Raw genomic sequence first — 24,457 nt, 5'->3', positions numbered from 1 at the left:
GGACAATCACAATGTTAAATGACTGACTACATTTGTTCGCCCTTCCTTTTCCGGGGAGGGGTGGGGCGGGGGAGGCAAGAGAGGGGAAGGAAGAGAGGGATAGAGAGGGGAAAATAAATACAATTACCTTGTGCCAATTCAAAGATACGTGCTTTGCTGATTACAAAAGCAAAACCACCTCCTCCAAAAAAGCTGCATCTCCCCCCAGTGAAGCCACTTCTCCCACAAATAGGGTAAACCCTTTTTGAATATAACTTTTGTTGCTTTTTAATGCTATAGTGCTCAGCTAAGTCCTAGTCCAAAATGAGGGACCCGCAGTGGTAAAGTGTCACCTAAGGCCCTGTAGAAACAAAGGGGTTAACTGCAGCCACTGACCTTTAAGTAATCTTTAAGGTTGCACAACACCCTGACCACTCAAGTTCTTTAAAGACAAGTCATACTGCGTTACTGTTTTACTGTTGCTTCTGATCATTCCTATTTTTAATCAAATTTGGGAGTCAGAAACACTGGTTTCTTACAGGACAAGAATGATCTGTTGGGACACAGCACAGGGCCAGAACCACTGTTAAGTGTCACAGAACCCATCTCCTGTGCAGGCGTTCAGGTCAGGTTTCCTTCCTAGCACTGCAACAGGGCCTCTACAAAGAGGTGCTCGAGACACAAGAACCATGTCCCACCCCGTGCCGAATGTGTCTGGCTTCCAACCTGCATGGAAGGTGCACGCACTCAGCGGGAGCCTCTCCCTTGTCCGCCTGCCACTACAGGAGCAGTGTCACAGTGTGTACAGGGCCTCGCAAACTGCAGCTCGTATACAGTGAGAGACTGCTTTGTGAGACGATAAGAAGCCCCAAGGTATAGGCAGAGACACCCAACAGCCCAACATCACTTGGTTGCACACCCCCACCTTCCAAGGTATTTTATGAACATAAGGACATGACCCTTTCTAGTGATATATGTACACAACTGACCAGGGTGAAGTGGGTAATACACACCATGTAAAACTGCAGACGGTAGTGTTTCTTCACTAAGCTCAGAACAAACATGCAGAAGCCTGTAAAACAAAGCAAGCGTAGTTTGTACTACTGAATGTGTAATTACACTGAACCACCATACACCAATAATTCTCTTCCCTTGAAGCAGTCTCCAACCTGCCTGTTTGGAGCACCTACTTCTGTTTGGTAACCACAGATAGAGAATTCTTCTCATTAGAGCAGAAGATTTATATGACATCAGTAGGAAGCATCCATTTCATTACTTACAAGGTCACATCATGGACATCAATTTTAGCGGACGAGACCATCGCCTTTAAAAGGTCCCCAAAGCCAGGCCAACAAACTTGATTTGAATGACAAACAGGAAATAACCTGAAGGTGAACACCAGCTCACCACCCCTACCCCAGAGAGGCACACAGCTGCAGGCAACAGAACCTTGAGGCATGGGTGCTGGAGAGCGCAGATTACAGGGAGATGTATCGCCCCTCAGCTCCGGGGGCACGCTGGGTGCCGGCCTTCCGTACGACAGTGCCCTGCAGGAGAGAGGCTGGTGGCCACCCGCAGGACCCCTGGCCTCCCACTGGGTGCGTGGCTGCTGCCTGCTCTCCCCCTCCTTGCCCTTTCAGCAGCCATGAGCATTAGTTGTGTTAGGTTCCTCGGGGAGAAGCTGGCTGGAAAAGGTCAGGTCTTGCAAGGCTGGTTGCTAGTTTGTGATCTAAGCATGGAGTAGAATTTTTGTCTGGTTTACAAAACAGTAGCAGTAGACAACGTTCTTTATGAAGATCAGGTTTCTTCATCTATTTTACAAATACTGGCAGTGTGGCAGTCTCCCCATCTCTTAGGTCAACCTGAGTCTTCAGCTGATTACTTTTAAGGCTAAAGTAACATTAATACTGTGTTCCTGAAAGCAGCATGGACTGCATTTACTTGTTCACAGAGACAGGAAGGAGGCTGTTAAAGAACTCTTTCCCTGGACTGGGGGGAAAATTTATCCATGAGGCAAGCAAAAGAGTATCTCACAAATGAAATAAAGTCTGAGGCCTTTTGAATAAGCACTTTACAATATAATTGCACACCTTATTGCTGTAGCCCTGGCAGAACACTTACACAATAAAGCATTAACCCATCACAATAATGACACAGATAAGCCGTTTCCACACACTGACAAAATACTCTTGATGCATTCAGGTACTGAACCCAAATACTTCTGCCATCAAAATTAATTCACGTTGACTCTTAACGAGTACTATTAGCTCAACCTTCCAACAATCATCAACTGTTTTTTAGACTACTACCTTCTTCTAGGTGAATGCAAAATTTATACTCATATTTTGATGATAAAAGTGTAAATTTCCTCCAACAGCACCAGAAAAAGAGTAACAGAGTAGAAAAAGCTAAGAAGCTTTTTTCTTAAAAACAAAGCAAAACAAACAAACAAGCACAGAAACAAATGCAGCACACTGTTCTTCCGTTTCTGCCATTTCCTTCACTTACCTGCCAGATAGAGTGCAAAAGATATAAACCTGTGGTAACGTATTAGGAACTGAAGCTGTTCTCTTCTCTGAACAAATGTACCAAAGTAATCAGCCACAGTTTCCCCGTAAAAAAAGTAGTTGACACACAGCAAAAAGTACCTGAAACAGACAAGAGGCAGCTGTTACTTTAACAAGGTAATACACGGTTGTGTCATTCATTAAAAACAAAACAAACAAACAAACAAAAAAAAATCTCCCCCCCCACCCGACACACAAAAAGAAAACCAAAAAGTGGAAAGTGGAAAAGGTTCACAATGAAAACAAAATGCAAGTACAATTCCAGTCTTTCACTTTTAGCAAGCAAATTCTGGTTGTTTATTTCTTCTACAGCAACCACACTAGAAAAACAGATGTTGCAGAAATCCTTTCATACAGAACTACTTGTGCTCCACACTTGGGCAAGTCCTTTTGAGATATTCTCAAAGTACAGAACAAGTATCTTGCATCGTCTATAACTGGAAAAGCAATTGGGTATATTCTTTTCCTGTGTTATTAATGATTTCTGCCACAGAGAAGGGGAGAGGAGAATTACTTGAGGAACAAAACTTCTGAGTTCATGGGACAGTTTTCACCTGCAGTGAACTTGGGGATCAGAATCCAACTTGACATTTATCATCTGGCCTGAAGATTCTCGCCTTAAAGCGTTATAGCTACTCCACCCTGCTGTGCCCTTCACCTTTTGGCTTTCTTCACCAAACAATAATCTTATGGGGTTAAATTCTATCAACAAACTACTAATGCAGCTATTCTACAACTTTTTCAAAGCTAACTGGAGGGAGTACATCCAAACCCCCAGTTTGACAGAGGTGAAATGTCACCTTCAGATATCTCTTTCTGAAAGATTTTTCAAAAGAAGAAAGGTTCTTTTCAGTCATGACAGCTAGCATGCAAATAATTCTGGTACAAGTTTTAATATGACTCCAGTTACTTAGCTTGCTAGAGGAAAGCCATGACAGGATCCTCAAACGCCAAGGCAGCACTCCAAACACCCTGATAAATAGGAAATCCAAAACCTGAATGAGATGCACCCTGCCAGGCATTGCACTCTTCAGCTTTTTATCGAAGTCAGCCAGAGAAACTAAAAACTTGTAATTCAAGATGTGCTGGATCTCTGCATGTGTTTATGAAAATCAGTACTCATTTTCTCCCCCACATTGATGTTCAATCTAACCGCAAGGCTTCACATCTCTAACTGCGCCTGACAGTGGAAGTTCTGATTAATAACGAGATTCTCCTACCTCACTGAAATGGCCTAATATGTAGTCTCAGCACCAAAATGTTCAGCTGAACAGAACTTTGATTTTAACTAGTGTGGCAACAGAAAAGTTGATTTTGAGCTCCATGTATGCAGGTGACTGTGGTTAAATGCCAAAGCAGACAAAGCGGTACAGTGCACATCCTCTAAGGATTTTGGCAGGACCGCAGTCATTCATACCTGATTCTGCTGTAGCTATAGATCCAGAAGCCACAGAATAATACAGATGATAGACAAGTCCTGCTGATAACCCAGGACTGAGCAAAGAGAATAAACTAGCTTGTACAGAGAGCTGACAGAACAAGTTGATATTTCACAGTAAAATTGCTTCTAAAAGTGAAGAAGCAATGTGACAAGAGGCAGGGAGTACCTTGGATCACTTCAATTAATTGAACAAACAAACAAAAAAATAAAATAGGTCAGGTCTGAACAATCATGTCCTCAAGAACCTTAGAGACACCACGTGCCCAATATCTTCCCATAACGCTCCCTCTGATCAAAAGCCTTCATCTATCCTCCCAGAACTCAGAAGTAGAGATCATTTCCCTGGCCCTACAGAGCCCTGCATAAGCAGGGCATTGTCACAACTATCTGGGATTTGCCAGTAACATTAATTATATCTTCTGGCTATCAAAAGATCCCTCGACACCTCTTTTATTTATTCACTCCTGTGATTGCGATTAAATGCAAAATGAGCGAGGATTTACAACTTGTACATGATGATTTTAGTTACTTATGCGTGAAAAGGAGCACTTCAAAGTACCTATTCGGTTATTTTCTTACACGAAGGTAAATGCAAAAAAAAAGTCAAAACTGTTCAGATAATACCGATCATGTGATTATTTGGCTATGCACATTTTTAGGTAGCTTTCAGATGCTCAGTTCTGACTTCAAGTATACATGCATGCACACAGTTAGAGAATCCTGTAGTAGAAACAGATGTCAAGTTTTCCATGTGCACACAATCTACAAAGCTATCCTTGCACCACGACAGGATACAAAGAATGGAAAGACTTAAATTTCAAATCTCTGCTTATTGATGGTCTTGTTTGCTACTCACCAGCTGAGGGATCTAAACCATGGTAAATCATAGGAGTGATAGACTCTGTAACCTATAGTAATGATCTCATGGAAACACTTCACTTGGATGCTCAAGACCTAAAATGAAAAGAAAAAAGCTATGTAGATACACTATAGTTGTTTCTTGAAGGCTGTGCGGAGTACTCCAACCTGCATTAAAGGGAAAAAATTATTCTGAATTCAAATTCCATGCAGAAAGGAGGCAGCTTCCAAGCAAGAACACAGGAAAGTACAGTTGTTGAGAAAAGGCACACTGGGCTAGCTGCAAGAAATCCCCCCAGAAATAAGGGAAAGCTCCTGACTTTTCCTCACCAAAGCACTTTGGCAGCAGGAAGTAAAAATTGTTTCCTGTAAAGAGTAGGCTCTTCTACTACTTTTGGTTACATTTTATTTTTCAATTTAAGCAAAATTTTCAAAGTCCAGTGGAAAAAAAAATGGATTCTGCAACACAACTTGGACAGCCAGGTCTTCCATTTGCAAGAGCCTCATTAAGGGTAAGTATGTGCTGCTAATTAGCACTGACGAGAAGAGGCACTGCTCACCTAGCGCAGGTCCAAATGTCACACCCTGCACAGCCTCCATGTTGTTTGTCATCTCACCAGTGTTGTGCTTGTCTGTGCAAGTCTGTAAGTGTGTCCTGGGAGCTGTTGGGCTCTGAAGGTCTTGACCAGTTCGCCTAAGCCGTAGTCACCAAGGAGATCACCTTGCCCCGATACCACATATTTCCAAACATGGGTCAGCAGTAATCCTGTGCAGAGGTTGGAGGATGAACCTACCCACACCAACCATGCACGTCAGCACACCAGGCTTTGCAGGATTTCTCTTAGCACATGCACTCATGAACACATTTCACCTTGCTCAACACGTAACCGCAGCCTATAGGGTATTACACCACCTTAGCGAGTTAACTTTGACGTCTGTCCATCTCATGCTCTCTCTTCTGATTTGTCTACATTATAAACCCAAATGATACACACAACAGCAACAGTAAAGGATTGCGCCTTAAAGTGGAAAAGGACATTTGGGGATGAAGGCATGGAAACTTGTGCTTGTCACCTCCAGACAAATGCAAAGTATGTTCCCAACCTCTGAGACAAGTCTTATGGCTTCTCTTCCCATCTTAGCTGGACTTCCCTTCCCACAAGTCTCCAAACATTTTCCATCCCAGTATTAAGATTTGGTTTTGGCACAACAAAAGTTGTGACAATTTCAGTTATGTGATTCCAGTGAAATAAAATCATTCACGAGCAGAACTGTTTTATTCCTCCATTCCTTTTTACATGGCAACAAATGTCAAATTGAGAAACAGTTTATTATATCAGAGAACCATTCTGAGTTTTGTTTTATAGTCAAAAGGAAGAGTTCTATATTAATTCTATGCTAGCTTTTTGGTTCATCTCCTGGCAGCTTTGCCCATGACTGCAATCTTGGAGCATACTATGAATACACCAAATTGAATTGCAAATTGATTAGTTCCTTTGTGCTCCAGTTCTCATTCTGGAAGTGTTATACTAAAAAAAGGATGTGAAAAAAATGCCTCTACAATGACCTACACTGTAATGAAGCTTTGTTTTGTTGTTTCTTCATACACTCAAAGACATCGTCCACCAATGAAACTGTGAATTACAAGCTTGTTGTGTCATTCTTCTGACAACAGGAAATACAAACTAGACTCATTTAGACAGGGACTCTAATACAGGCCATAATACTGGTGAACAAGCATTCCAGTATCTCAAGACATTACTGTCCAAGAGTGTTTCAGAGTAGGCATGGGAAAAAAAAAAAAAAGATTTAGACTATTTTGCAAATTTAGTGAAAAATCAAAGCAGCTACTCACAAGCATTAATTTCAGTGTTTTAGAAGCCTCATCCCTGCTTGTTGCTTGTCATGACTGGAAAAAATAGTTAAACCATTACTCACTAAGAATACCAGCCATAAAAATGATGGAAAGAGGTAGTATGCAGTGTGTATGAATGTTATGATGATATTTGTTCAATTCATGACCTAAAAAAACATTTTATCTCTGCACCTTGGACAGGCACCTATCTCCATTCTATGGATAAACCCTAGAGAGCCCTGGAGAGAAGCAAGGAATTAACAGAGCATGAGTGAGGAAAGTCTTTTAAAGCTAGGCACTGCCAGCAGACAAGAGCTGCCTGCCTTACTCAGCCTGAAAAATGGAACTCTCCTTCCTTGTATTTCAAACAAGTCTTAAAGAGGGTATGAGAAGGTAGTGGGAACGAGCCAAGCAAATGGATGAGATTAATCTCATAAGCTTCAATGTAAAGAACTGTTCAACTTGTTTAATTCCTACCTAATTTAAGTAGCTGAGAAGGCCTTCATCCACAAGGTCCAATTGAGAACTCTTCCAATTTTTCAAGAATACTTCTATTTACCGAATTAAGAGACAAAGTGCTCTTTCTGTAATGTCTGCACTTGAATTCCACCTATTTCTTATGCATGACAAGGAGATGAAATAACTCTTGCATAATAGAAGATTTTAAACAAACTTACCAGAAGCATCAGCATGAAAGATCCCATGTATATTATCAGAAAAAACACAGAGATCATAGCTAGAGTTAGAATTCCACGAATCCACCAGTTCTTCCACCTGTCAAGAAAAAAGAGAATAAAAAGTAACCAGTTAGAATTGAATATAATGGCCACTTCCTTCCCTAACCAAAGACTCAAGTAGATGGGAATCAGCAGGAAGACCAGGCATCTTGCTTAATAAGACACATAGCAAGAAACACAGAACCAAGCAGCTGGCCACCTCACGAGGGGACACAACAAAGAAAGCCAAGTGAGCCATCTTTCCTCTTCCCCCATCCCTCTCCTCCCCACTAAATGCCTTCATTTGCCATCTAATGCATCAGCCCCTCCTTAAAGGTGCTGTGAAAATACATCATGATCCCCAGGGAGCATTTCACAGCAGGAGCCATTGGGAACCAGCCATGTAAAGGCTTACCCATGAAAGAAAGGCTGCCAGGAAAAAAGCATAGAAGTCTTTGAGGACTGGCAGACAAAACCAGGGGATTGCTGACTGCCTGTGTTAGCAAAGCCGCTGTTTTGCCAGGTAAAGGAATATCTGTTGATCTTGTTATCTGTTGATACGTAGACTGAACCACCACAAATGTTTTTATGTAAATGTAGCTAAACACTGCGGCAATTCATTTAGAAATACTCACATGGGCAATCTTCAGGTCCTATGCAAAAAAAAAAAATACACTAAACGGGCTGAAGCATAAACATATCAATCATGATATCAAATAAAAATTTAGCCTTTAATTTTCATGTAGATCAAACAAAAATTAAAACCTCAATACAATCAGTAATAATTTTAGTCAGCAGCTCTCAAATATGAGAGCTTGTTTGTTTTACTATACCTGGCAGACAAGCCTGACAAAGCCCTTCTGAGGATTTCTGGAGTGCTGTCTATTGATGGAGGAACATCCGGAACATCTGAATCATTTCTGAGATCCAAATCATCAAGTCTTTCAATCAAATCTGGTTCCTATGACCAAAAAAAAAAAAAAAAGGCAAAACAAACTAAACAAACTCAACATGCAATAATATTAGTTATTTCATAAAATAGTATTTAGTCACAAGCTTATGTCTTATAAGGTGATGCAGGAATTATCAGTTCCTAAAGCCAAGACAACTATAATGTAGTACTCAAACTGTAAATACTGCAGTAACACTGCATTGACATGTAAATATGACATGTAAATACTGTATTGACATGTCTTCTAAGGCCAGTATTCAGATGCTGTAACATGACCTGCCATATGCAAGGGCACTTCACACCCTCAGCACTCTTTCTACCCACCTACATAAGCATAAGGATCTATGTTCTCAGAAATACCACAAATGACATAAAATATGGGTTTAACAAAAATCCCCAACTCTCTAACACACTCCCTCACCTTCATTTCAACTCATCTTCTATGGAAGAAGGTCAAGGCTCTTCTGGTCATGTTGCATGAAGAAACTAAATGGAGTACCTGACAAAACAGTCCCATTCCAGAGCAAGAAGAGGTTGCTGTGACAGTCTCATATATGTCTATGTGGGGGACTTGATCCCTCCAGCTTGAAAATACACGATCCAAGAACAAACTATAAAGTGACCAGATATGCTATGGACACAGTATTATTCAGAATAATCTCTTGGTATGACTCCAGCATGGCATTGTTTCTTCACCATTCACTCATGACCACTCAGGAAAACACCTAGACAGAACTTTCAGCATAGCAAAGAGCAAAATAGGCAGTCTAGTGTACAAATTCTCACCAACAGTGAGAGTGAACTGGCAACATTTTTTTTTCTCTCCTCAGTAGAATTTACTAAACGTGCTAATTTACTTCATCCTTACATGACCAAATGCTTAGCTCTAAGCAGTTGGAAGGCTGCTCAGCCGTGGCACAGCAGGGAGCAGCAGAGCTGTCTCTGGCTCTGCATCCGGCTTTGGCAAGGGCTGGGCTTCCTCACGACCTCCTGGGCTTGCCTCACCTCCTCACCATCCCAAACAGCCTCCAGCCCATCCTACATACCCAGCTTCATCAGCTCCTAACGGCTCTGGGGACCATGAAGTAACTTGGCTGACCAGGGATTTTCCTCTGGAGCTTAGGCAGAAAAAGAAAGCGTACAGCTGCTGGAAGCAGGGTCAGGCAACATGGAAGGAATACGGGGATGCTGTTTGTGTTTGTAGGAAGAAAATTTGTGTGACCAAAGCCCAATTGGAATTGAAGCTGGCCAGGTCTGTGGCAGACAATAAAAAGTGACCTTTTAAATATGTGAATAGAAAAAGGAGGACCAGAGAAAACATAGGTCCGCTACTTGATGGGGAAGGTCACCTCACAGACAAGGACTTAGGCAAAGCAGAGACGTTTAATGCCTTCTTTGCCTCCGTCTTCAACGCTGATGATGTGCGTCAGGACCCTGGCTGCCCTAAGCTCGGGGACCGTGACGGTGGGAATGATAAACGCCCAGCCGACCCTGAACGTGTGTGGGATTTGCCGCTCCACCTGGATCCATACAAGTCCATGGGTCCGGATGGGATTCATCCCAGGGTGCTTAGAGAGCTGGCTGGCGTCATCGTGGGATGTCTCCCCAGGGATGCAGTCACGGCACCAAGCCTGTCGGAGTTCAAGAAGTGTTTGGACTGTGCACTTAGTCATACGGTCTGAATTTTTGGGTAGACCTGGATGGAGCCAGAAGTTGGATTCAACGATTCTTATGGGTCCCTTCCAACTCGGGATATTCTGTGATTCTATGAACTGTACTCGAAACCTTTTCCACCAGTGCTGTACTGCAGTTTCTAACTCTTTCTCTCTTTCCAGCCTCCTGATCCCAGATCCCTGTGGGCTGTTTTCTTTGCTTGTTTATCCTCAACCTATTTCCACAAACAGGTCAGCTTTTGTTTCCAACTTGTCCTTAATACTATTATTTTCTTCTTTCTTTTGAATATTTTTGGCATTTTGGAAGAGAGCAAACATACCTCCAACCCCGCATTAAAACACCACAGAACTAATAAGGTCTACAGTCTAAGCCATCGCAGGGTTACTCTCTTCATAGCCTTCAGCCTTTCCTCTTAATCTGCTGGCCTTTGGGAAGCTGGGCTTGAACGTAATCACAGCCTCGACAGCTGACGACCTCTGGGAGTGACCTACACCAAAAAGACAAGGCCTGCCAACCCCCCGCGTCCATGACCAAGGCTGTGCCCCAAAGTCTGCCCAGCAGCAGGCTGAACCGGGAGAGCTTTGGGTCGGGGGCCTGGGGGGCTCAGGGGCCTGGCCCACAGCTGGGTGGTGGCAGGAGCTGGCCAGGGTGCTGCAGGCGTGGCCCTGGCCTTCCCCGCAAGCCCAGCACCGGCCGTGGCCTGTGATTAATGGGCATTAATGGGCACTGCAAGTGTGGCCCAGGCCTCAGGGAGGCTGTCGAAAATGCGAGTAACCAAACAGGGATTCATGTGCTTGTAGCCTTAGTATTCAGACGTTTCCTTCCAGTGCTGTAGTACTATTCCTTAGGAAATCAACTACAGACGTTATGAGAAAAAAAAAAAAAAAAAGGAAAAAAAAAGCCACAGGCCTTTTGCAAAGTCACATTCCAACCACTACAATCTGCACCTGAGTACAAAAAGCTATTTGTACAGAACTAGAGGACACTACTCGACTGCAGATAATGGGCAGTAATCCTGGCCCCAAGATCACGACTTAGAGTCTTTAATATTAATCCTTGCTTGTGCATAGCAGAGGTGTTCTCTCCGTTAATCATGGAGAACTAAGGAAAACCTCAAGTCTTTTGACGCATGTCAGGCTTTCAGTATTGCTGCACATGGTTCCATACTCCATTGCTGTTTAAACAGTCAAAATATATATGCTTAGTTTTATTCCTCTGACATGTAATACAATTTTCACTTATGCTCCTAATGGGAACCAATTTTTTAGATTTCTCAATTCTGGCACCTCAGTTGTGGCATTTCTCAGAGCACCTGAACCCCTTAAAGAAGGAGTCTTCCTGTGTTCACCTGAGATGTATTTCACAGTAGTTTGCTGCTGCTACAAGGACTTGGGCTGATGCAGACTTCAAGTTTTATATGGCTGCATCTGTTTGCCATTTTTTTAGCTTTCATTTGCTAAAACAACTAGTGGGGGATAAACCATGAACTGTATCTTAAACTTACCTCTGCACCTTACCTCAACAATGACCCTGAGCACTTGATTTTCCATTTCATGCTATAATAGCCACAAACATTTCCTGAATAAGGCTTTTAATTTGCCAAGTCAGAGGCCAAAGAGGAAGCTGTTGACTAAAAGCTAACTAATTGTCATCTCTAGCATAAAAAGTCCTGTAATAACCCCATCACTGGTGGACAAGCTCTTCTTATTTGTTTTCTTAGTTATATGATCGATTATAAACATTTCAGTTTACAGCCAGGAATAACAACAATCACTGCAGCAGTAAATGCTAACGTAATCACTACAAAAGCCCTCACAAAGGAAAAAAAAAAAAAAAAAAAGATCTACATCAGTCTTGCAATTTCAGTTTGACCTTGTAGATCCAGTTTTGGAGCTCAGTATAAAACCCAGCACCTCTTCCTTCCATTCACTAGGTCTGGGATTAGGCCAAGCAGAACACACTGTAACAGCCTCTATGTGTGAGGGATGACAGACGAAAAGCTATGGTTTTCATGCTGTGGGTACCCATTTGCACATTTTGCCAGGGTTAAGCAAAACCAGCCCAAGTTGCACTCTGTTAATGACTAAGACACCTTATGCTTCTCTTAATTTGAAGGCTCACGCTCCTTCCAAAGAACCCATCTGATCAGCTTAAAAAGGACAAGTCCAACAGGGCTGAGATGATGCAGGCCTGATGAGTACAGGGGAGAAGGCAAACCTGACAGTTCCTTGGTCGCTGCCACAAGCTCAGCACATAACAAACACATGTAACTGACACTACAATCCTCATCGGTTTCCAGAATTTGTCAGCTACCCCACAATGAAGGTGTGTTTAGTTGTGGGGGTTTGTTTTGATGTCATGTTCCTAAAAAAAAGGCAAGCCCTCCATCCTTAAGCTAATTTGGCTAAATAATATTACAAATAGTTGGCCTTAAAAAGGAGGGCCTCAAACAGTCAGGAGACTGTGCCTCCCCAGCAGGAGGTCTGACCAGGAATTAAGCTTCCACATGGACTTCTGCTTGCTTTCCAGCACCTACAAAAATACAGCCATGTGTCATGCATAAAAAACCCAGATCTGTCAGCCTATCATCCTCTAAAAGAACATATTTTAATTGCCATTCCATACCACACATTCTTCACTGCAATTATCACGTGCTGAGCAAACCACGCACAAAAATTGTTCTTGTTACTAAGGCATTTGCAATATGCTGTTAGTACTGGATTTTTTCCAGGACACAGTAACAAACTCACAGGTAGACTGCTAATACGTTTTCCTCAGACAATACAGCATCACCTATGTTAAGAGGAAATCAAGACGGACATTTTCCAACAACTTACGTGGGGGGAAAAAAAAATGTTAAAGCAAAATAATTTAGTTATTGTTATTTTACCAGTATAAGGGTTACTTTAGTTTTTTCTCTAGCACTGACCTTTCTGCAGTCTCTACCCCACGTGTCACACTGAAGTCAATAGTTCAGTGAGAGCACCTAGGAGCATATTTAATGAGATGTACCTTGATACCCTCCTCTGAAATCAGGCTATCAAAGTATCAGAAGATCCTGAATGACAACCTTGTTTTCCAAGCTGTTAAAAAATGTACCACCACCACCACTCTCCTCCCCCCCCCAAAAAAAAAAAAACACAAAAAACAGCTTCAGAATTGTTCACATGTAATCACAGACTTAAACCTTCACATCCTTTTCTACCTACAGCAGGTCTCATTCACCACCACTTCCACGAAGTTACAGTTTTGGAAATATTCAGCCCTTTGGTTATCTGTGAAAGTAACGTAGGTAAATTTTTCTGGTTCTTCCAACACTGCCAAACAAACTGAAGTTATTTGTGACAGACTCTAATGTTCCACTCTAACCAACACTGCCATCAGCATTTTCATGCAACTCCAAGTATTTTAAGAGCAAATTGTGTCTCTGGGCAGCAGAGTACTCATGACGGTATGTTGACATTGTTAGTAAAAGCATGCCAGGCACGCGGCAGCAAATAGGACAGGAAAGACCTCGAGATCTCTCCTGCACACTGTAGCACAACACAAAGCAACAACAAACTCATGAAATCGCCAAGGTCCACAGGGCAAAAGCAGGCCAACAGGAATTGTGCAGCCATCAGCTTGGCAGGGTTGTGAGCAGCTGAGGACACAGCCATGTGGAGCCTGGGACACCAGGGAGAAACTTCACAAAGGGCACACCATGTTCACGCAAAACCAAAGAAGTTTACTTAAATTCATGAGGAAATGAGCATCTCTGGACCTAGTAAGCATAACAAGAACAGTATTGGCTTACTGAAAACAGCAACTAAAAGTCCACGAGATAAAAACCTCCCGACATACTCGGAGTTCTCGGAGCTCTTGCGCAAACACAAAGCACTTCTCTACCTTGGCAAACAAGGTGCTTTCAAGCACGTCCCTTTTACCTATCTGGAATACTGAATGAATTGGGTCAGCAACAGTTGCATAAGTACTGAGCAGTTTCCACGCGGAAGGAGACATCGAAGTTTTCTGCTCTGTTTTAAGTGTGGGAAAGGGTCATGTTTCTCAGCTGTGAGGTAGGAACCAGTGGAAACGAATGGACTGCATCGCAGCTATCCTGAGCAGCTGCAGAGGAAGGTGCGAGTTTCGGGCCCAAACATGCAACTGCAACGCAAAACCGGTGATCTGCACACAGCCAAAGGAGAACTCGCTATTCACATGTCGGAAAGAAGTGAGAGGCAGAACAGACAGATAAGCATCTATGGATATATATAGTGAGGCATCTGTGAGTCCTGATGTCCAAATACTTGCCATCAGATCCCCTACTGTACACTTTACCTAAGTCCTCTTATTTAAAAGAGACCCAAAGCGCGACCTATAGAATATTCGTCACAGAAAGCTGGCTTATCTTTCCAGCCGGCCAAGGGCACTACAGACAGCTTAATACAGAAAATAAATCCGTACTGTCACCCGCGAGCCATGCTGCAGCCCCGAGGCCGCGGCTGTCGCAGCTCCGTGCAACATCTCGAGCAGACACCCAGAGAGTGCCCGACCGACCACCAAGGAGCCTCCTGGCCTGGAAGGGGCTCTCCGTGTCCAACAGCACCAGCAGTGCCTCCAGCAAGCACACATTTGGGAGCGATTGCGTTGGTGTTTAACAAGTATTCTGGCTTCCGATACAGCAGCAGAGCCCTTTTTTGGGCGCTGGCTCTCGAATGGCCGAGCAGCGCCAGGGCCCTAAGGGACACCCCACCCCCAGCACCCGGCTGCTGCCTGCGCTCCCCCCCGCCCCGGCGGCCGTTACCATGGCACGGGCCGGCCCCAACGGCCCCGCCGCGCCCTCACCTGGTCGCTGCCTTCCTCCTCCTCCTCCTCCTCCTCCTCCTCCTCGCCGTCCTCTTCGGGGGCCGCCCGCCGCCGCCGCCGCCGGGCCGCCATGTCGGGGAGCGGGGGAGCCCGGCGCGGGGACGCCGCCCGGCACCGCTCGCGTCCCGCTGCCCAACCAGGTGCGCCCGGCCCGGCCCGGCGCGGCGCGGCCCCGCCGCTGGGCGGAGCGGCGCGGAGCGGGGCGGGCACCGAGCAAGGCGCGGGGCCGCGCCTCCCTGCGGCCCGGCAGCCAGCGGCCTGTGGGTGGCTCCCGGGGGTGCGGCGGTGTGCCCCCGGCCCTGAGCGGCGGGGAAAGGGCCGGGGGAGGAGAAGCTGGCATAGCGAGGGGAAGCAGCGCCAGGAGGTGGGCCCCGAGAGGCGGAAGGCCGGGCACCCAGTCTGTCAGCGCGAGGGCGAGATGAGTCAGGGCGCTTTGGGAGAAGGAAGAGAGGGAGCACCTGAGCAGCTGGTGACAGTGGGGTGAGGGCGTGAGCAGTCCCACGGGCAGGGCCACGACGGGCCGGGGAATTAGGGACACAGAGCAGGTGCCGCAGGGAGCAGGCGGAGCCTGGCCCCGCTTGCCTCCGAACCGGGTGCCCATGCAGGTCCCACACACCTTCACCCACGGAGAGCCTGGTGTGCGGGGCCGAGGGAGCACTGTCGAGGCTGTAAGGCTATGCCACGGCACGGCCTTGAGCCCCAGGAGCCCCACGGGACTGGGGCTGTGAGATCAGGCTGGGAGCAGAGTCTCTCTTGCTGCCCGGCGTGCGTTCCCGGAGCCCTTGGGTGCTCTGAGTCACAGCTGGTCGGACTGGTCGGGCGGGAAGCGCCAAGCAACACCCTGCTGCTCAGGCTCCCGGGGGGTAATTACCCGCTTTACCTGGAATGTGAATGTTTCCCAAATGTTTAGGCCCTTCGCGGGCCACGCCTGCCCTGCTCACCCATAGCACGCGGCTCCCCACCGTGCGCCTCGACCCATGCGCAGAAGGGGACGTTCTCTGCAGGCAGGCACAGCGCTCAAGTCCCTGCATCGAAACACTTACATAAGCCATGTGCTGAAACACGTGTGTAAGCCGTGCTCGGGCACCCAGCAGAAAGCAGAGCTGGCACGGGGCTGCTGTATCCTCTGCACGCCATCAGCGAGCCCCTGTTGCAGGAGAGAAGTGGAGCAGATCAGGTCCCTTCCCGCTGCAGCAAAAGCAGCCTGAGCAAACCCATCCCCAGCTGGCCATGAGGCTGAGGGATAGAAGTCACTGGGCTCAGAGTGCCTGCTTTTAGCATCTTTGCGTCTGCATGCTTCACACAAGGGAGCCCTATCGCTGGCAGTCTTGGAAACGGAAGTTGTTTGCAGCTTTTGTCTTTCTGAGATACATTCCTACTTAGGCATAGAACACGGGACACGTGGAAAATGTTGATACAGCATTGACACCTATGTCAGACAGTGTTGGCAAACAGCACGGTACCCCCCCAGGTCACAGTAATTATGAACAGTACTGTAAGATGCTGCATTTAATCAATTTACAATCTTGCCCTATTCCTAGATCATTACAGAGAGATACCCCTAAGCTAGAGAAATGCGGAGAGCAGCGTTTCACACACCAGCCTCCGATTCTGCTAAGCATTTGATCTCCGAACCACAAGGCCATAGCCACTGCTGCCACGCACTCCCCTCACGCGACCCAGGACCAAACCGTGGGGCTGGGGACCGCGGGTGGGAGCTCTGCACCTGTGCCAGGGCGCTCAGGAAGTGCTGGAAGCCGAATTCCAGGTCAGAAGCTGGCTGTTACACAACCTATGTGCTCTCAGGTGAATCCACCTCCTCCAAAACCAACACAAAACAAGAGTCTTTTTCCTTCCTCTGAATTAATGCAGTATGAGCTCTAATGCTGTCGTGAATGTTTGTCGACAGACAGTGACATTTTGCCAAGGCCTCCTGAATAGAATTGTCCATATTTGAGTAATTTAAATCCACTGACAGCACCACATTGTTCTTTTGGGTTTAGCTAACATGCCTAGTAACATCTTTACATTTGCTAGTGTGACATAAAAGCATCATAGTCCCCAGTATTTGTGACTGAGTTACTTGCTTGGTGCTTGCACACTTGAACTTTATAAAGTAGGACACTTGTATGCCAAACAAACAAACAAACAAACAAAAACGTAACAGAATGGGGAACAAACTGGCCACAGTATTCCCAAATTAAGCATCAAAGTCTGAGAAACACTGCCTGTTGACCACCATGCAAAATCTGTCTGCTGACACCTTTACCTGCTGTGGCCTTCTGTTTGGCCCAGGTGGCGGAGCACTGCACAATTACATGGGTATTCCTGATCTCTCCTCGATACCATAATCCCTGGGATGCTATTTCTTGCTCCCAAACAATGCTTCAGCCGTGGTGGGTGTCTGGCAAGCTGCTGCTGTTTTCCTAGGAGATCAATTCTTGAACGTGCTTGCTGTGGCCGCCTGAACATGCCATGTGTTTGCAACATTCCCTTCCTGTGTGACGTCACGTGCACCGCAGGCTGCGTGATCCATGCGGATTTGGTCTTTCAATGCAAACATCTGTCTGGAATACTGTAATTTACCAGCTGGGAACGCTGCCCTGGGCTCGCTGCACTGCTGGCAGGGCTGCCTCCTGCAAACAGAGAAGAGGAAAGACAGGAGTGAGGTGATGGGGAGCAGTGTGAAGGAGCTGCAGCCGGGTGGAGACTGGGGAGACCGTTGGGGGCAGTCGTGGGCTGGTCGGGAAGGGACTCGGGGCACAGCCCGCAGATACCTGCCAGAGGAGCTGGCCCACTGCATGTAGCACAGATGGTAAGAGCTGTTTACTGCTGAGTTCAGCCTAAAGCCTTTGGAGAAAGTTCACTCTTGATGTGTTTTTGGTAGGCCAGCTTCATCTTCTCAGCCTCTGCCCAGGCACGCAGCTTCTCTTTGTGTAGCCAAGCACTGGAGGCACAGCCTCTCTCAGCACGCGGCGAGCAGCCGGCACCACTTCTGGTTGCAGCAGACTCGCTGCCTCCCATGCCGGGTAGCAGCCCAGGCCCTGGTTCCAGCAGTGTTTTGCCTCTTTCTTACACCACGGGAAAAGCAGTTCTACAGTTTTGGCAGCAGCTTCTCCCGCCCTCTGGCCAGTACGGCACTTCCACGTGAACTGGTTACCGTTTGCTGGATTTGCGGAGCACCAAGCACAGCTCGTTCTTGTCTGTGCTCTCTGGCACTTGATTTTGTCCTGTCCTTCTCATCCTCCTTTCCCAAAGCTTTACGCCATCTCACTTATTTGAACTTCAGTACTGCCCACCCTATTACTTTTCAGTTCACAGGAAAGGTTGATGCAGGGTATCAGGAGGTGTATCAGCATTCATTTTCAGCAGTTTGTGAAATATCACCCTCTTTTGCCAGCAATATCATCTTACTACCTTATCTCAAGGGACAGAGAGAACCTTATGGCATGCTCAGAGTGTATATTATAAGTGGCAAGCGGTCTTGCAACTAAGGCAAATGATAAAAAATGACAAAAACTCCTGATCTGGAAAGGCGGCCCTATAAAGTCCTGGTTTGCTGCCATTTTGCTTTGGCAGTTCTCAGATCTATGCACATTCTGTGCTTCATAACACTGCTCCTACACATGCACTTCTGGGAGTTTCCCGGCAGTAATCTTCCAATGGCATAGTCATAAAAAGACACTAGCAATTATTAACCAGTTACGCCTTTGCTATCTTTGTCACCTTTCTCCAGACTCCGTGAAATGCAACCACACTACATAGGAGCCTGAGCTGTTTACTAGGAGGGTACGGACTGAGAGAAGCGCCTCACCCCAAACAGCCATGAAAACAGAATGCAAACTACAAAGACAGAGACCTGAGGGCTCTTCTGCGTTAAGTTGCCAGGACTGGGGTAGAAAGCCCCTCAGCAAATCCTGACTAATGACTCATGTCATCATGACACCACAGCACTCCTGCTCCTGACCCCACTTCTATGCCCTGCAAGTCACCAGCACGCAGGGACAACTGGCTGCAAGCTGTCTGCCTCTTTGCCTTATCTTCTGGAGAGGCATTTGTGGGAAAGCGCTCTATCCTGAACACAGCTTCTGCAGGGCACTCCACCCGTAAAGCGGACCGGGGAAGCAGGCACCGATCAGGCCTTGCTCCAAGCTGAGGGGGGAGGAGGAGCCGGCCCCCTCCAAAGGATGGGGTGCAGGCTGCCCTGGGGCAGCACTGGCTCTGCCCCCAAACTTTTCCAGCTCCCTCAGGGGCCCTGGCCAAAACAGCTGGTCCTCAGGCAGGAAGAGTGAGGGCTGGATGTGGATGGAGGGCCACCATGCCAAATGGCTTCCTACCACTTCTGCTGTCATGCAGGGCAGCTGCCCAAATACCTGCAGCCTGCACTGCAGAGCCCAGACAAGAGAATGAGTCCAGAACTGTACTTTCCAGCTCATGAACTCTCTGATGCAGGGTTTTTTCCATGCAATTGCAAAGTAAAGGCACCACCTGAGACCCACCAGTTGCCAGCACAAGAAGACTCTTTCAGCCAGCTGCTGTACCCCCATGCTCAGAAGGTGCTTTCTGTATGGCATCCCTCACGCCACCGTGAGAGCTAACCAAAGCTGTCAGTGGCAGAAGCTATCTCACAACAGGAAGGCATCGATAACCTGTGTGCAGGTACCTTGGATATGGTATTCCAGCCACGGCATTCCCTGCTGCCCTCTCCTGAGCACCACGAGCAGCTCGTGCCACCTGCAGAACATGACTGCTACTGACACCAGTGGTGATGAGAAATGAGAAGGAAAGGATGAAGGTGAAGAGAAGCAGGAGCCAGTAGAGGTCACCAAGAAACGTGTACAAAATAGCAGATTTCTCTGCGCGGCAGGGCGCAGAAGCATATTGTATCCCAAGAACTGCTGGCAATGCCACTGCAAACTGAGGTGGGGTAGGAAAGTGCTCCTTCTGGCAACAGGCTTTTTAGTATAGGAGAAAACACGAAACACGGAACAACCCTTCTCTGCTAAGATCTGTCTTACTACAGAGCAATCAGAACATCCGTCTCCCTGCCTCCCTTGGCAGCTCCCAAGCCCCCCAGTGCTCTCTCTGCCTTCCCCGTCACACCTCTGCAGCACAGGTCCGGCCTCCATAACAAAAGCAGATGCAGCCCTTGGGGCTGATACGGTGCCCCGGGGTCTGCAGGGCTGGAGGGTGCCCCATGTCACAGGGATGAGGGCAGCAGCTGCCTCCTGCAAATCCAGCAAGGCTTGGGGAAGCGATGCTGCACCCCTGCCACCCCTGCCCTGGCCAGGAGCAAGAGCTCTTGCCCCTTGCCTTGTGGCACAGCAGCTCCTGCTGGCACAGGGCAGGAAAAGCACCTTATGCAGGGTGACACCAATAGGGCTGCATCCTCCCTTAAATCCTCCCTTGCATGCAGGGTACAGAGACAGTAGTAATGCCCGCACAATGCACTGTGTACAACATCCCGTGATGTAACGGATCCCCTTTTACAGTAGCATTTCTGGGGTAAAATTGCTGCACTCCAGTAAAGATGTGGCCCGATGGGAGCCGAACAGGGTGGGAAGAGAGGCAGGGGGGTGCCGGAACTGGAGCGTGGCCAGGCAGAAGAATTAACTACGTTATTGTTGCAAAAAGCACCCTGGGACCTCTAACGATCAGGAGCCGGCTCTCACAGCTCACCTCCAGACCAGAGATGATTTATAACACCGAGGGGGAAGCAAAAGCTTTACCAGAGCAGTCCGCGCGCAGCACACATTAAAGGCAGTGAAAACGCAGGACTCTGAACTTGGAAAGCCAGAGACAGAACCACACGAGCCAGGAGCAGAGCGGCTGGTGACAGCTCGCTAGGTGGAGCTGCGAGAACAAGGACGGGCAGCGGCCCTGCAGCGCCACGGCCCCGTGGAGCCGGGGGGTGTCCTCCCGCCGCTGGAAGCGGCCCGTGCTGCTTAACGAAGGAAGCACAATCTTTTCTTAAAAGACAACAAAAAACAACGCACACAAAAGTAACGTTACAGAGTCTGCTGCTGCGAGTAATTTTCTTTTTGATTTAGTTTGAATGTTCTAGTCAATGCAGCCCCATCAGCCTTTGATGTGATGGAAAATGCTGAAATATGATTTTCTAAAAATCATAAAAATATGCACATAACGATAGCTGCTGCTGCCGCTTTCTCCCCCCTCCCCCTACCCCCCCCTCACTCCCCCGTCCCAATTTAGATCATCAATTTAACGATTTCCAGTTCCCTGACACCGGACAACCCTGTGCCAACAATTTCTAAGCAGAGCTCTCTCTGCTGATTTCCATGGGGGCTGTGTAAAGATCGATGCCCAGAGATGGCCTACTGTACGCTCGTTTTCCTCACAGAGCGAAACAAACTGCACAAAAGCAATGCCAGTTAAATTTCCGTATAGTTTTGTTGTTAACGTGAATCCAAAGTACAGTCAGCCATTAGTTTTTGCCCTGACGCATACCTGGTAATCTGCATGGAGGCAGCACGGACATGAACTCCAGAGCCGTGTCCAGACTCGTGGGGAGTGGTGGTGGGGAACATGCCTGGGGGGTGGCTGGCCCGCGGGGGGACACCCGGTGCCTCCTGCAGGGCCTGTGTTGGTGCCTCCGTTCTCTACCTGTGCCTCGCATGCATGCTTGCCCTGTGACTGGCCCTTCTCCACAATGAACTGCAATGCAAAGTGACCAAAGTTAACTTGGGAACACAGCACCTGGACAAAGAGAAATGGCAGAGATCAAATACCAGGGCTCTTATACACGTGGCCCACGGTGCATATGAGTCTGCACGACTGTTACCCGCAGGTTTCTGCAGTGGTTTCCTAGGCCTGTACCAATACAGTATTTCTTTATTTATTTATTTACTTTTTGGTTAATACATAACTGTTTTTCATAATAAATTTACAAAACCATTGTTTGTACCGAGGCTTTGCTCCCACTTTGGCTTGCTTTCAGGGGGCCAGATGATAAATGAGGACCAGGCACAAGCACCAACCCAGAGCGCTGCTCCAGCCGAGCCCCAGTGTCTGGGCCTAACCCTCTGTGTGCACCCCGTCCCCGTTAGGGTCGCCAGTGCCACCCGGACGCGGAGCGGCTCGCTCCGATGGCCCGTGCCATGGGCCAACGTGGGCACGGCCAGCAGCAGCCCCTGGCTGCGCTCTCTTCTTTCAGTGAACGGAGAGGACGGGCCACAGCGCCTGCAAGCCCACCAAGGGGAAGAAGTTTTCCGTATACCCCGCAGCGCCTGGGCACCCAGGTGCTACCGGCGCTGCCCAGTGGCACCGGGCAGGAGCACACAAACAGGAGGGTGCCGAAAAACCCTTCGTACGCTGCGGACTGAGGACGCGGCTCCTCTTTTAATCCTGGCTTCCTGGCTTTCCCCCAGCAGGGGTCAGTCCGGACCAACGATAAGAAACAAAAAGTAAAAGTGACTATTCCACTGCAGCACCAAACATTTTCCACGCTCCAGAAAGGAGAAAAACATTTTGCCCGACTCAGGATATGGAACATATTTCTGCACCGCGTTTAAGAAAAGAAACACTGAGGCAGCGGCGGCCATGGAGGACCCCCCCGGGACGCTCCTTGCACGCTTGCCGCAAATGGCAAGGAGCAGGTTTCGCTTCCCCTAGGTCTCACCAAAACCTCAGCCTCCGGTGCAGATTCCTGCCCCGGTTATTCTGGATGCGCTTCCGCACACACGGGAGCACTGCTCCGGCCGCGATGCGGGGAGCGCGGCGCCACAACAGCAAAGCGACAGCGACGCGTCCTCAGGAGTGCCGCGGAGCCCCGGGGAGGGCGCAGGTCTCGGGACCTGTCCCCGGCTGGCAGCGTGAGGGTGCTGCCCACAGGACCGACCCCGGCACGGTCGGGCTGCGCGAGTAACGCACAGCGGTGTCGCTCTGAGGCCGGCGTCTCCACCAAGCCCCACGGCTGTCCTCGGCACGGAGGGGAGGCAGGGAGTGCTGTCCTTCGGGAAGCCTGAGCGCTTGCTGTCCCCGTGGTAAGAAAGAAACGGGGGCGTCCGTGCAGCGTACGGTGCTCCCCGGAGGTCTGCACCCGAACACGGCGCCTCCCGAGCTGCGCGGCACCACCACCGCATCGCCCCCTGAGCCCCCCACCAGCTCCCAGGGCCAGCCCTCGGGGGGCCGTTCAGGCCAAAAGAGGCAAAGGAGAAGGTCTCCTGGGGGTGCCGGAGCAGCCCCCGGGGCCATTTCACTGCGGGGGCCCGCAGCCCGGCCACCACGCAGCGACGCCTTTCGCTCGGGCTGCCGCCGGAGCCGGGCGCGCCGGGGCAAGGCTGCAGACGAGCCGCTGAGCGGTACCAAAAGTGCCGGCTCCCGAAACGTTTCCTGGCCGGCTTTGCCTCTGTTTTATCGCCCAGTGAGAGAGGACACAGAGGGTGGCGTTTCGTGCGTGGAATTTTAATGATAATTTAATTATATTTTAGTGTATTATTGGCTTACGGTTTTGTAGTCTTACAAGAAATTTCCGTTTCCACATCTCCATTAAACGTCTGATTCATTTTCTTGGCTCCGGTAATACCTCAAAGCTACTTCACTAAAGAATCACTGTTCTGCATTAGATAAATATAAGACCGAGTGTGATTGACCTATTAACTATTTTTAATTAGCTTTTACTGTTCCTCAGCTATCCCGTGTTTCTGAGGAAGCAGAAAGAGAACGAGAGTCCCCCCGTGTCACAGAGCTAGCCCACGGACCCAGGTTATTCGCCAGAATTGGCAGGAGTCCGCTGCACAGAGTCTTGCAACAACATCACAATTCTCCTGCTCTACTGGATGTCATAATGGACGCATTTGCAGCGTGAATTATGGGCGAGAGTGAACAATTTTCAATCTTTATAGCATTTTTACGCTCTGCCTTCCTTTTTGGTAATCAGATCTTGATTAAGAGTTGGAATTAGCACCCAGAAGATTAGGATTTCCTGGCTCAGCTCCTCTCCCCAGCCTAGGGCGGACAGCAAACGACTCGGCGCCTTTTCAGCGCTGCTACAACAAAACGCCGTCTAAATCCCCATCCATCACGCGCAGAAAGTAGCCGGCCGCTCGCTCGCACCGAGGCGCACACGGTGCCGGCGGAGTACTTTATCTGCTGAACAAAACCACGGCTCCGCGCAGGATCCGCTCCCTCCCGGCGTGCGGCACCCCCCAGGCACCTGCACCCGCGACCGGCACTGCAGGAAAAAAGCAAACGGACGAGCTGAGCCGTACCACGCCGTGCCGCGCCGAGCCCTGCCGAGCCGGGAGAGGGGTCCCTGCCCGGCGGGACGGCCGCTGCTCCAGCCGCGGCGCCTCCGTCCTCCCCTTTGCCGCCCTGCCGCCGCCCTGCCCCACTCCGCTCGCCGCCCCTGCCCTGCCCCGTCTCTCGGCAGGCCCCAAGGGCTGGAGACAGCGGGAGGGAGGGAGGGAGGCCCCGCCGAGGGGAGGCCCCGCCGAGGGGAGGCCACGCCGCGGGCAAAAGGCGGCCGCCGCTCCGGCCCCGCTCCGAGCGGCCGGGGCCGGGCACGGGGGGAGAAACGAAAACACCCGGGAGAAATTTAAAGAAGGC

The 24,457-nt window shown here is 48.5% G+C and overlaps 1 protein-coding gene across 8 annotated transcripts in view; it reads right to left on the bottom strand.

Annotated features, from left to right (window-relative positions):
* CDS1 (CDP-diacylglycerol synthase 1) overlaps positions 1–17,570 on the bottom strand; it is a 31,743-nt gene extending 14,173 nt beyond the window's left edge. Inside the window, exons 1-6 of one of the 8 annotated variants that reach the window (XR_007164244.2) lie at positions 14,489–14,802; positions 8,250–8,377; positions 7,378–7,474; positions 4,844–4,941; positions 2,488–2,627; positions 993–1,051 (exon numbers count right to left, since the gene is read on the bottom strand). Coding sequence is in view for 7 of the 8 variants with exons in the window: in XM_048066478.2 (XP_047922435.1) it covers positions 993–1,051; positions 2,488–2,627; positions 4,844–4,941; positions 7,378–7,474; positions 8,250–8,377; positions 14,489–14,656 (690 nt within the window). In the remaining variant the exon portion in view is untranslated. Of the gene's footprint in view, positions 1–992; positions 1,052–2,487; positions 2,628–4,843; positions 4,942–7,377; positions 7,475–8,249; positions 8,378–8,789; positions 10,872–14,488; positions 14,803–14,869; positions 15,017–17,159 lie in introns of those variants that run through there. The other 7 variants (XM_048066482.2, XM_048066480.2, XM_048066478.2 and 4 more) reach the window with 7 other exon arrangements.
* Positions 17,571–24,457: the final 6,887 nt, after the last annotated feature.

Source organism: Anser cygnoides, chromosome 4 (genome assembly GCF_040182565.1).
Source record: "Anser cygnoides isolate HZ-2024a breed goose chromosome 4, Taihu_goose_T2T_genome, whole genome shotgun sequence".
Lineage (NCBI taxonomy): Eukaryota > Metazoa > Chordata > Aves > Anseriformes > Anatidae > Anser > Anser cygnoides.
This window is presented reverse-complemented; position numbering and strand designations above follow the sequence as displayed.